Below are 12,464 nucleotides of genomic sequence, written 5' to 3'. Positions count from 1 at the left end.
GTGTATGGGTACCTTTTAGCTCTCTGGGGGGGGAGTGCAATTTTCAGGGCGTATTTACCTGGGTTACTGGCTTTGAACACTGTCCTGCTCAGTAGCAAGTTGGAAGGACTCTATGGCCCCAGTTGTTTCCCCTAGTTGGGTAGCACTTTTCAAATTTAGGACTTTGTGCATCAATTTAAACAACGAGTGAGGAGAGGAGTCTCAGTAACTCACAACAGCAGCAGTTGTGCCATGAGTTAGTTGTAGAAGCTCTTTTCCTCGAAAGCAAACAATAAGATCAAATTTATTTATCTATTTATTATTGTTAATTGCCTAAGCAATGTGCAACATTAATTGTAAACCGATGTGACATCACTGTAAACCGATGTGACATCACTGTAAACTGATGTGACATCACTGATCTAATGTCGGTATATAAAAATGTATAAATAAATAAATATTACAAACAATGTCCAGTCAAATCCTCTTAAATTACCTTTCCCCCCCCCCCAAAAAAAAAAATCTCCCCAAGTTAATACAATTAGGGCTGGATTTTCAAAAGGTAACGCGCGTAAATCCAGAGGGATTGCAAAAAGGGGGCGGGGCGGGGTCAGGCTCCCGGCACAGTGGCCATATTTGTTGCTGTGCCGGGGATTGCGCGCCGGCAGTCGGCCGGCGCGTGCAACTTTACTTCAGCCCCAGGGCTGAAGTAAGTTTTGAAACAAAAGTAAAGAAAAGGAAAAGGTAGGGGGGAAAGGGCGGGGGAGGTAGGGGAAGGAAAGAAAAGATGGGGTGGGGGGTAGTAAAGTTCCCTCTGAGGTCGCTCCGATTTCGGAGCGACCTGGGAGGGAGGGAAAGCAGCGCGGCTCGGAGCAGGCTCGGCGCGAACAAGGTACACAATTGTGCACCCCTTGCGCGTGCCGACCCCCAATTTTATAACATGTGCGTGCCTGCGCACGCATGTTATAGAATCGGGGTACATGTGCACGCGCCGGGTAGCGTGCGCACATGTACGCTGCACGCACTCGTTTTAAAATCTACCCCTAAAAGTAACCAATTCGGTCGTCAGAAGACATATCCCATTAAGCAACAGTTTCAGAAATCCAAAATCTTTTTCTTCCCTTAGATTTAATGGGAGATCATTCTACAACTTTGGGACAGACAGAGAGAAGGATCTACTCAGACAACAACCAACAAGGACTGAATGGCACAGGCTGGGTAAACAAATAAGGGTGGGCGTAGCTTGCTTATTGTGGCGGTTACTACCCCTAACCAATTAGGCTTGATACTTCACTTTGATGCAGCTCCAGCTCTCTACATCAATGGCGAGGGTGGAAGGAAATGAGAACCAAAAAGTTAACAATAAGGGCCCTGACCTCAGCGGACAGAGTAACAGATAAGTATGAGAAAAATAAGTGTGAAAGCTTGCTGGGCAGACTGGATGGGCCGTTTGGTCTTCTTCTGCCGTCATTTCTATGTTTCTATGTTAAACGTACATGGCGAAAGATCTTAATGGACTGAATGTGCAATAGATGTTTATTTGTTTAACACAAATTTCTACTGGATTCATTCCATTGCAAACGATTTTCCAGTTGTTTCACACCAACACCCCGTATGCTACATTACATGGAAAACCAGTGTATACTGTGATGTCATATCTAAATGGTGTTTTGTGGAAGGAGATATTAAAACAGCTCCTACCATTTCTCTTTTGGAGCATTCTGGCTTTAATAAAAAAAACTGTCCAGTATCTTTGAAATGTCTTAGAAACAACCACAATTAGCTCCCCTGAACTACTCTTTTTCTGACATTGATCAGAACTAGTTTGTTCTTGATATTATAAATTGCAAAGTTCAAATTCCAGGTACTTCTTAAAGCTGTAAGATCCTGGTTCTGCCCTCTGAGACAAACAGAGAAAATTGTAAAGGAAAGGGTGTGCTCATTTTCTTTTTCTTTGAGTTGAAACACTTTGGGTAGCATCTCTAAAGTGTATACTTCTGCTGCTGCACTTTGATCATCCTCTAAATTTCCCCCCGACTCCATTTCCCTTTTCTTTATTTATTGTGATTTATTCTATATGTGTGCCACCTATCCAGGGCAAGCTGAAAGCAGTTTACTGATGTAACAAGGCTTTGTTCCTTTATTCCACAGTGCACAAAGGCATTCATTTCCATCGCTGATAGCAGTTCCAAGGGAAAAGGCTTTATAATATTCCAGGGTTTCTCAGATGTGCAGATTTCTTTCATCTCCATATTTATCTGTTTCCAAGACTTCAACTGTTGTTTTTTTATTTCAACACCAAAATGATCAGGGCCAAATTTAAGTTGTGGGCAAAATGAAGGATGTAAAAAGTGCAAACCTCACTGAAAATCAATTTAACCTGGCACTATTTTGAAATAGCAGAGAATCCCTTTGCCTAAAACTTGTCCCTCAAGTCTCCAGTGATGTCTATTCCTCTTCTAGCACAGAGCTGCATGACATAATCTCCTGTAGTCCATCTTGTTCTTTCTTGTACCAATATGGTTACCAGATCTCTGAAAACAATTAATGCTGTGACATTTCAGCTGATGGCATCTGTAAAACCTTTTTTGACCCCCAAGAAGATAACCGGTGCAAATCCTTGGAGCAGCAACTATCAGTCAAAATCTCAATCACTTTGCATATTCAATTTTTGGGAAAGAGACTGAAACTGTCATTGTAGCAGCAGGACGTATTTATTGAGCGATAACACAAAACTGATTTAAACATAATGGTCAAATAAATATACAAACAATGCTTAGCTTTTGCAATATTCACATTTCACAATCCATGAGAAAGGAAGAAAAGCATTACAAACAGTTTTAATTGAGAAATGTATCTTTATGTACATATTGTATTAATAAGCCCAAAAAAAGGAGGCAAGGTCAACAGACACGAAAGATCAAGACCTTGGCACATTCTCAGATATTATCAGGGGGGAGCATGGCAAGAATGTTGACTTGGCTATACTACCCAGCTAGGGAGAAGAAACACCTTGCAGGTGGTCAAGCTTGTATGGCTGACAGCTGGGAAATATACTTAGTGCAGTGAGTGGAGTTAAGAGGATCAGGGTAAGGAAGGGTGATAGCTTCAGCTAGAACGGTATTGGCAGTCAAGCTTGCATGGCTGACAGCAAGAGAGAACTTCAGATAGAGCAGCTTGGGTTGGAGTAACTGAGAAACCTGACTAGGCTAAATGATCCTAATCAGCCAATGTCTGCTATGTTATATTTCTTTTAGAGTTATTAAATATATCTCAATTTCATGATGGCCTTTCAGTAAAAAATATAATCTAAATAATATTCTATGACATACTGTAGACCTGCAAACCTTTATAGGAATGTTGGGTTTATGGTTTCCATTGTAGGTTTGGCATAAATAACAGACAGAAAATATCAGACAGATTAGTACAGCAGTATGACAGCACTAATAAAACAAATAATACTGTCAGAAAGTGCGCCAACAGTTACTAACTGGGAAATTGCTAAATATTGGCTTATATCTATTATACTAACATCTGCCAATACAGCAGCTCTTACCAAACCTCTTACTATAAAAACGTGATAAGCAAAGATCCTATTTGATTAACAAGTACAGTCGCTATAGATATATATGTATACAATATATATGTATACTTATATATATCTAGTGTGTGCATATATAAAGGACATATTTATATATACTGTACATATACATGTAGTACAGAAAGTATGTGTGTGTGTATATATATATATATACACACACACATACACATACACACGCGTGCACACACACGCACACTATATAGTATGTGGGGATAGTATATATTGGTTTAAAACAAATAACACTCATATTTAAAGATATAGTGCGAAAGATTTCTAGTTTTGTCAGACAAATTAAAGTAGGCAAAATATGGTTTACTTCATCCAATTATCTAAGTGATATTGAATAAAAAAATATGAAAACCAACACAGTAAAAAGTCAGTTGTACCAACAGGATGAAAACAGTATAAATATAGTGACTTTTACTATTTCTAGAGAAGATAAAAGGTTACCTTTATTACAAACTGGAAGTCATATAGAAACAACTCTACAATATGTAGTGCAAGAGATTATTACGAAAAATAATGCATGGATTTTTTTTTGTTTGTTTGTTCTAGTTTTAATTGGTCAGAGACTTTTGCAATCACTGGGCTTTTCCTCGCTGAGTACAACTGCTCCAAACCTTCGGTAAAAAAAGATTTTCTTGATTGAAAAGTAACAGATCTGCTTCCTTTCCTGTAGCGGCACAGGATACTTTAGGGCTGGCAATGGCACTGCCCCATACCGTGTAGCCTTTCTGGGAAGGCTGAGCACCTGGAGTTGCCTTTGTCACTCACGTGTTCACAGGTTCTTGACGAGGGCAGCTTTATAAATATTGTGCAATGCCGGCAAGAGGCCGTGATTTCTTGATACTGGAAATCCATGTTTGTTTAGTGTTTCTTCCTCAGGAAGAACCTGGAATGGGAAGAAGCACAATCTGAGAGCAAAAGAACTTTTCAACTAACAACAGTTGCAAAGAATATAAGGAGGTTTAAAGCCATGTGGCCCTACCACTTTAATGGGGACATGGCTTACTGAAGCAGTGGTCCCCACAGAAGCTTTGCTTCCAGCTAAGTGGCCTCTGGCCAGAGCCAGAGAGAAAAACCACTGGAGGACAACAGAAACCACGAGCAGCAGAAGTCCATTAACAAAAGCTATGTCATTTTTTTTTTAACAACTGAAAAGTAAATTTAAAGCAAATTAAGAGGCCAACTTCCTAAACCATAGTAATTTGTTAATAAGCATTTAATACCACATTAGTGAGCGCTAAAAAGCGGTATGCGGGTAATCTAATTTGTGCTAGCAGTAATGCAGAGAACCGGTGTGCACGTATGTGTAATCATTTTCATGAGCTCACTGGTATGCACAATCAGGAAACTCTGCTGATTTCAACATAGCACAAACTATTTTCATGCACAAATCTGGAAGTGTAGTTAAACACTTTTTCTATAATGTGTACGTTGACATTTTAGCGTGCATACTTTACTGAAGTATTCATTAATCTACAGTATTTTCCTACTGCAGTTCAGTGTAGTTGTTCTCAACCCAGTCCTCGGGAGACACCCAGTCAGTCTGAATTGAAGGATAGCCATAGTGAATATGCATGAGAAAGATTAACATACAATAGAGGCAGTGCATTCAAATTGATCTCATGCATATTCATTATGGATATCCTAAAATCCAGACTGCTGAGCTGTTTCTTGCGCACTGGGGTGAGAACCACTGGTTTACCGAACCGCCCAGTGAAGAAGTGAGCATGTTAAAAAAAAAGTGTATCAGTGCATGGTTCTAACATGGTTTAGTGAACAAGCCAGGAAATAACATTATTGCAACTCATGTCCCATGAAAAGATAAGTAATAGTCTTTGGTTTTTTTTAATTCTTTATTTATGAATGTTCAAATACACTCAGAAACCAGAATTATTACATATTAGAAAAAAAAATATTCAAGAAATTCAATTCTAGTGGATTATACCAAATCTTAATACAACCTTAGCGAGGGGGCATATATTTTAAGGAGTATTTAAGAAAATGTAAAGGAAAAAGCATTTAACTGATAACAGAGCTGTTCTTATCTTACCATTATCTTACCATTACTTATGTTACAGCATGAATAGATAACGAGTCTTAGTAAACTCTCAGCTGTTCCAGGGTGAAAAATATGTAGGAATCATTCTTTCTTTATGATACACTTGCATGGATATCACAATAAAAATGTGGCACCCAAAGACATTGCTTCCTGTCTCATATTTAAGAAAGCTTTTCGCCTTTCCTGAGTAACCTTTGAAATGTCAGGAAACATGCGGACCCTTACTACCATGAAGCAAGGAATTTAAATGTTTGAAATAGCAAGACATTAATTTGCTGATGTCTTGTTCTGATATGAGCGATACCAACAAAGTAGAACATTCAATTATTTCAATAGCTGAAGATTCAAGAAATGTAGTTAGGTTCTGAAAGTCAAGTGGTGGAACTCCTGCATCATTTAAATGATTTTGGGGGCTATTTACAGGCAGAAAATTAACCTTATTAATCAAAGGAAACTGTGATTCAGATAATTGTAACACCTCAGTAAGATATCTTTTAAAGGTAACTATCGGCAGTTCTCCCATTATTCGTGGAAAATTTATCAATCTCAAGTTCAGGCGACGATTCCAATTTTCCAGCATTTCTAAACGTCGAGATAGGGCCACTCTATCTTTGATTGTTGCCGCATTAACGTTCTTAATTTGAAGTATATCGGATTCTACTTTAGCAACAGACGTCTGAACCAATGATAGAGAATTTTCTTGAGCTTGAATGTTTTGATTAACTTGAGAAGTAAGTAAATCCATCTTACTAATGCATTGTTTCACAGCCACGGTAAGCCCAGCTGTTAGCTCCCACAGGGACTCCAGGGTTACGACTGCAGGCCTTGCCGGGACCTAAGGATGCTCACCCGATGATGTAGGGTTAATTTTGGAGGGTGCTGGAACCCTGAAACCATCTTCTCCACTTCCTGGTTGTACCGTCCCCTCTGTTGAATCCTCCTGCAGTCGCGTGCCACTGACCTCATCGATCTGCGACTCCTGCAGGGCGTCTGGGATTGGTAGTCCTCTTGCTGCCAGCGGTCGAATGTCAGGGGGGCTGAGGGAAACCTCCGCCCCAGGCAAAGCTGCCACTCCTCCAGGCACATTCGCAGCGGGGAACACCGCCCCGAAATTTTCAGCTTCCTGAGACAGGAAGGTGGTTATCAGGGCTTGCTCTGAAAGTTGAGTAGGGATTGAGGGAAACACCCTCTCCTTCCCCTTTCTTTTTGGCGGCATCAGGAAGCTCAAAAATAGCTTTCTTTAATGAGGTAAGGACCTGCTCTGGTTCCGTGTCTCACTCAGGACGCCATCTTGCCCCCCTGCAATGGGGAGTAATAGTCTTTTTAATATCTTCCTCATATTATAGGCCTCATGTCCAGGTAGCACCAGGAATTGTTATCAGTTCTGAGGGACATTTCCTCCTATAAGACAATTCTTATTTCTGCTCTACAACCAGCAAGGGACAATAGGACAATGGAATGAGCGTGTCACCTCCATGATTCATCTGATCCTAGTGACCCCACCAGAAAGGTGACTAGCTCAGCTCTGTGGTCTTACTCAGATCTGGCCCAGCCTTTAGTCTTGTATTTAACTACTCCTTTGAATGTTACATTGAGTTGCAGATGGATTAGGCTAGATACATATCACAAACATGCATAACTAGACAGAAGGATAGTCTGAGTGCTAATCAAACATTATAACATAATACATGACGACAGATAAGGACCAATGGGCCTACTCTGGTTCATGATTGTTCCTTTCTACACTGCTGTAGTTAAGGGTAAAGCCCAGATGTCAGCTGTATAGGCTTGACTGCCTGAAAAATTGGCTTTGGGAGCCGTTGTGAGGTCAAACTGGGAAATGGGAAGTGCTCCCAGAAACTAAAAGGCTGCCTAAACCATGCTGTCCACTGTTATGGGACTTTGGGGTTCCTACCATGGAAAGTAACTCAGTGACTAACTCCCAGTGTGTTTTGAGCTGAATAAATCTGGTTAGGTACCCGAGGACTGCTTACCCAAGTCAAGTTTGTTTTCTTAATTTTTTGGTTCTCTCCCATTCTTGATAGATGAGCATACAAGAACCCATTCTTAGACCAGCTCTCCCTTTCATATGTTTTATCCAACTTATGCATCCTGGGAGTACAGAGTAAGCAATTGCGAGCATCTTTGTAATTGTATAACCTGCTCATTTATCTTCCAATGAAGAAATGTTTCATTTAAAAATATTAAAGAAAAAGTATTCTCAACAATATGTTTTGGTAGAAATTATAATTATTTGGATAAACTAACAGCAAATGGAAATAGAATGCCTAGAATTTATTAAAAATCTATTAATTCATTAAAGTAAAACTTCAGAAGAGACAAGAGGTTACAGCACTCCAACTGAGGATTTTGCCATTTCCTCCCCAATTTCAGCAGATTATCAAGATCTAGGATCGTGATTTGATAAATCCCACCAAGAGAAAATCCTTGGATTTAGTTTGATGGTTTGGGTCTCAGGTTTCTAGCTAGTTTCCAGTAATTACACCTTTGATTGCTTAATGAATGGCCTTAGCTGGTGAAACTATTCTAATATATTCTTCAGTTGTTTCAACTATTATTGTTTATGGAGCCAACCTGCCAGCAGTCAGCAGACTGAGCTCACTTTCAGAGTCTGTCTGAATCATAGCAAGAGCACTGGAGATGAAGGTTTTTATTTACAATGATTGTTTAACCCAACATGCCAAGTTGTGGCCATGGAAGGCTTTTCTGGATACATGCATCTTTTGATGATCTACACTACGTAGAAACATACATATACTGCATTTCCACAGATTTAATTGCTTTTTTTTTTTTTTTTAGAAATAAAACTATAAAAATACAAACTGAACTGATTAAATGAACAATAAGGTACTACAGAGTGCACATCATTGTGCAATACAGATATCCCTTGAGTGGCTGAAGGCACTTGATGGTTAGTCATGTATTTCACAATGCCTATAACCCCTGAGCGATGTCTATATTATCTTTTGTTGTTTCTCTAAGAGATAGTAGGCCCGATATTCAGCGCCAAGAGGCAATTCAATGGCAAGAGATAATGGGGAATTGGACTCAAACAGCAATCAACAAGGGCCCTGACTTTGATGGTCTGGGAAACTGATAAGTATGTGGGTAACCTGCATGGTGCGACAGATACTAGCATAAGCTTGCTGGGAAGACTGGATGGACCGTTTTGGTCCTTTTCTGCCGTCATTTCTATGTTTCTATGTTTGATCATGGGCAGCCTTTAACAAGTATTACATTGTAAGCATCCATTTTCAGAGAACCCCAACAACATAATTTGTGTATCCCATGGTTAACACAGGAAAGAAACCTTAAGATTGACTGGGGCATAACCAATTTGCAGATCAAGAGGTGGCTGTGAAGAAAGAGATGAGAAACATTTCCCCCTCCCCATCAAAACCTGTTATGGCATTTTTACTCCTTTTTTTAGGCAGCATTATTACTAGAGTGAGGGGTTTAACCAAAATTAGATTAAAACACCCATACAGGACCGCCTGCGCACCCTCAGTTAACCCTTTTAATTTCTTCTTGTTCCACCTGTCGGAGAACCACAAAGTGGGCGTTCTTTTCTGTAGATTTTGTGTAAAGACTGAAGACGAACCTGAGTCTTTTCTGGGAAAAAAAAACCCTTTCCCTTTTTCAAGTCTCTTTCTTTCATTTTCCTGGGTGAAAGTGGCTTTGAAATATGAAAGCCAAGATCAAAGATTTGAAGTCTTAATGTACATTTTGCTTGCACCCACGCTCTGCTGTATTATGTTAGCAGCATGAAACCACCGGCAGCCACATATTGTATTTAATTAAAATAGATCTCACCGATGCCATTGCTTAGTTTGTACTGAGAGCAGCCTGTCTTTTGTTAAATGAATTGATATATGATTGGCTTGTGAGGTATTTCCACTGTTTGTTTGTTTTTTTAATTATCAATGTAAACAAGGAGGCATGTGAACATTTCATGATATTTCATTTCCATTTTTGTGCATGGTTAGGGCAGCGTTTGTTATGTGAATTTCTGGGTTAATTTTGGTTATTGGACTTTTCCTCCAGTAACTTGTCCAAACCTTTTTTAAACGCAGCTTAACCATTATTAAGGTGGAGTTGCAGAAATCCACTGCTTATTCTTGGGATAAGCAGTTTGGAATCTATCTACCCCCTTGGGATCCTGCCAGGTACTTGTGACCTGGCTTGGCCATTGTTGGAAACAGGATTCTGGGCTTGATGGACTTTTGGTCTGACTCAGTATGGCAAATCTTAGGGGTAGATTTTCAAAAAATGCGCGTTCGCGTACTTTTGTTGGCGCACCAGTCGCAAACAAAAGTACGCTGGATTTTAGTAGATACGCGCGTAGCCGCACGTATCTGCTAAAATCCAGGATCGGCGCGCGCAAGGCTGCCGATTTTGGGCAGCTGGTGCGCGCCGAGCCACGCAGCCTGCCTCCGTTCCCTCCAAGGCCGCTCCGAAATCGGAGCAGCCTCGGAGGGAACTCGCTTTTGCCCTCCCCTCACCTTCCCCTCCCTTCCTCTACCTAACCCACCCCCCCCGGCCCTATCTACCTTTCTCCACGGATTTACGCCTCCCGGAGGCCAGCCCCTGTCACGGATACCCTGTCGCATGGTAAGGGCAAAGGGGCATTAGCGCCATTTTTTTTTTAGAACAGCTGATGCCTGGGAACGGGAAATCTTTCCCTGAGGCCCCCCTGGATCTCTCCCCGAGGCCCCCCGAGGCCCCCCTGGATCACCAGGTAATTTTAAAAGGTTTTTGGGGGGGGGGGTCGGGAGGAGGGGGTCGATTTAAAGGGTCGGGTTTGTTTTCTTTAGCGGCATGGGCCTCCCTAAAAAAAAAGGGTCGGGAGGGTCAATTTAAAGGGTCGGGTGGGTTTTTTTTTAATCGGGCCATCGGCGCCATTTTAATTAGTGGCAGCCAAAATGGCACCGATGGCCCGAGAGCGGGAGATCGCACCGGGACCCCCCCCCCCCACTGGACCACCAGGTAACAACATTTTGGGGGGTTTCGGGAGGGTGGAGGAGGGTAAGGAACTGGTTTTAAAGGATCGGGGTGGGTTTAGGGGTTGTTTTGGTGTGCCGGTTTTCCTGCCCTCCCCCAAATAATTCCCGTGCCCTATTTAATGATACAATACAAATGCCCCTGATGATAAAACGGGGGTATTTGTATTGTATCGTGCACTCTAACGATTTAGAACGATTTTAAAATTATCTGACGATAATTTTAATCGTTCAAAAACGATTCGCATCCCTACTAACCAATGGCAAGGCAACTTACAAAATGTGTAATGACATCATATTGTGCACTGTCTCTCTGAGTTTTCAAATTAAATGAATTATGCAGTCCTATTTCTTTGTAGGAAATTGAAGGAAACGGGGATTCTAAGTGTCAGGTCACCAAAAGCACTTGGAACGTGCTAGCCAAAGTTCACTAGTCATGCTAAACTCTGTAGCACAAAGGTGAATGATATTGGATGACTGGTTCTAAAGTTATTGGGGGAGAGCGGAGGGATGAGACAGACATACATACTCAGTGATCTTATAAAGCCCGTTTCCCTGTAGAAAACAAGGCTGAAAGTGTATCGTGACTAAAAATTGGTCAAGTAATATAGGACTAAGAGCTGCTTGTTTTTTACATTTTACTTCTGTCATAACAGCAACCATGAAGAACTATATTTATGTATTTATTTAAGACATTTCTATACCGTCTTTCATAATATCAAATTGAGCAAAACGGTTTACAATATTAAAATAAAATAAATCAATTCCTAAAAATAATAAAATATAAACTTAAAATTACATAACTAATAAAATAAAATAAATAATAAATTAAATCAAAATCAAATAAATAAAAATCAGTAGGAAAAAAATAAAATTTGTAATATTAAATCCCTACACTTCCAGTTAATTACTTAATATGCCATGACTATGTTCCTTATACTTAAATTACTAAAACAGAAAAGCCAGAAGGACAAAGAGGCCGAAAACTTAAATATAGTAGTCAAGTAAGTGTGCAGTTAGGATATTAGATTATTAGTTCATAGTTGCAAAAGCTTCTTTAAAAAGATATATTTTTATTGATATTTTGAATTCTTTGACATCAGTGATTTGCCTTAAAGCATTTGGAAAAGAGTTTCACAATATAGGCCCTGCCATGGAAAAGGCCCTCTCTCTTGTAACATTCAATCTGGCAATTCGTATAGTTGGAACCTCTAGCAGATTTTTATTTATATATATTTTAAATTTCTAGTTGGTTTATAAAAATGCAAAGAGGTGCACAACCAAATAGTATCTTGGTTATTTATCAGTGAATGTAATAGTGTTAATATTTTGTATTTTATTCTGTGTTTAATTGGGAGTCAATGTAATTTGTGCCGTGTTTTAGACCAGCTGCAAAGGCTTTATTGTATAATCTGGAAGGCCCAGATAAAGACCATTACAGTAGTCCAGACCTGAAAATCAGAGATTGCAATAGTGTTTGAAAATCAGATGTAAAAAGCAATGGCTTTAATTGTTTTAAAATATGTAATTTATAAAATGAGTTTTTTACAATATTGGAGATATGGGGCATAAGTGATAGATTAGTATCTATAAGAACTCCTAAATTTCAAGCTACTTTCTTTATTGGTATCCTTTCATCTCCTATAGTAATATGGGAAGGTGGACTATTGGTAGGGTTATCAATGACACTAAGAAATACTATATCAGTTTTTTTGGCGTTTAGTTTAAGCCTACTATGAGCAAGCCATTGTTTGATGGTTTTAATATAAATCTGGGTTAAGGATAGAATTCTAAATAT

At 39.8% G+C, this 12,464-nt stretch overlaps 1 protein-coding gene across 2 annotated transcripts in view; it reads right to left on the bottom strand.

Annotated features, from left to right (window-relative positions):
- Positions 1-2,674: 2,674 nt before the first annotated feature.
- Positions 2,675-12,464, bottom strand: part of LOC115089126 (protein lin-7 homolog A) — a 66,846-nt gene continuing 57,056 nt past the window's right edge. For both annotated transcript variants that reach the window (XM_029597113.1, XM_029597112.1), the window contains exon 6: positions 2,675-4,472. Coding sequence is in view for 1 of the 2 variants with exons in the window: in XM_029597112.1 (XP_029452972.1) it covers positions 4,448-4,472 (25 nt within the window). In the remaining variant the exon portion in view is untranslated. The remainder of the gene's footprint in view (positions 4,473-12,464) is intronic.

The sequence above is a fragment of the Rhinatrema bivittatum genome, chromosome 4 (genome assembly GCF_901001135.1).
Source record: "Rhinatrema bivittatum chromosome 4, aRhiBiv1.1, whole genome shotgun sequence".
NCBI classification, from domain to species: domain Eukaryota; kingdom Metazoa; phylum Chordata; class Amphibia; order Gymnophiona; family Rhinatrematidae; genus Rhinatrema; species Rhinatrema bivittatum.
This window is presented reverse-complemented; position numbering and strand designations above follow the sequence as displayed.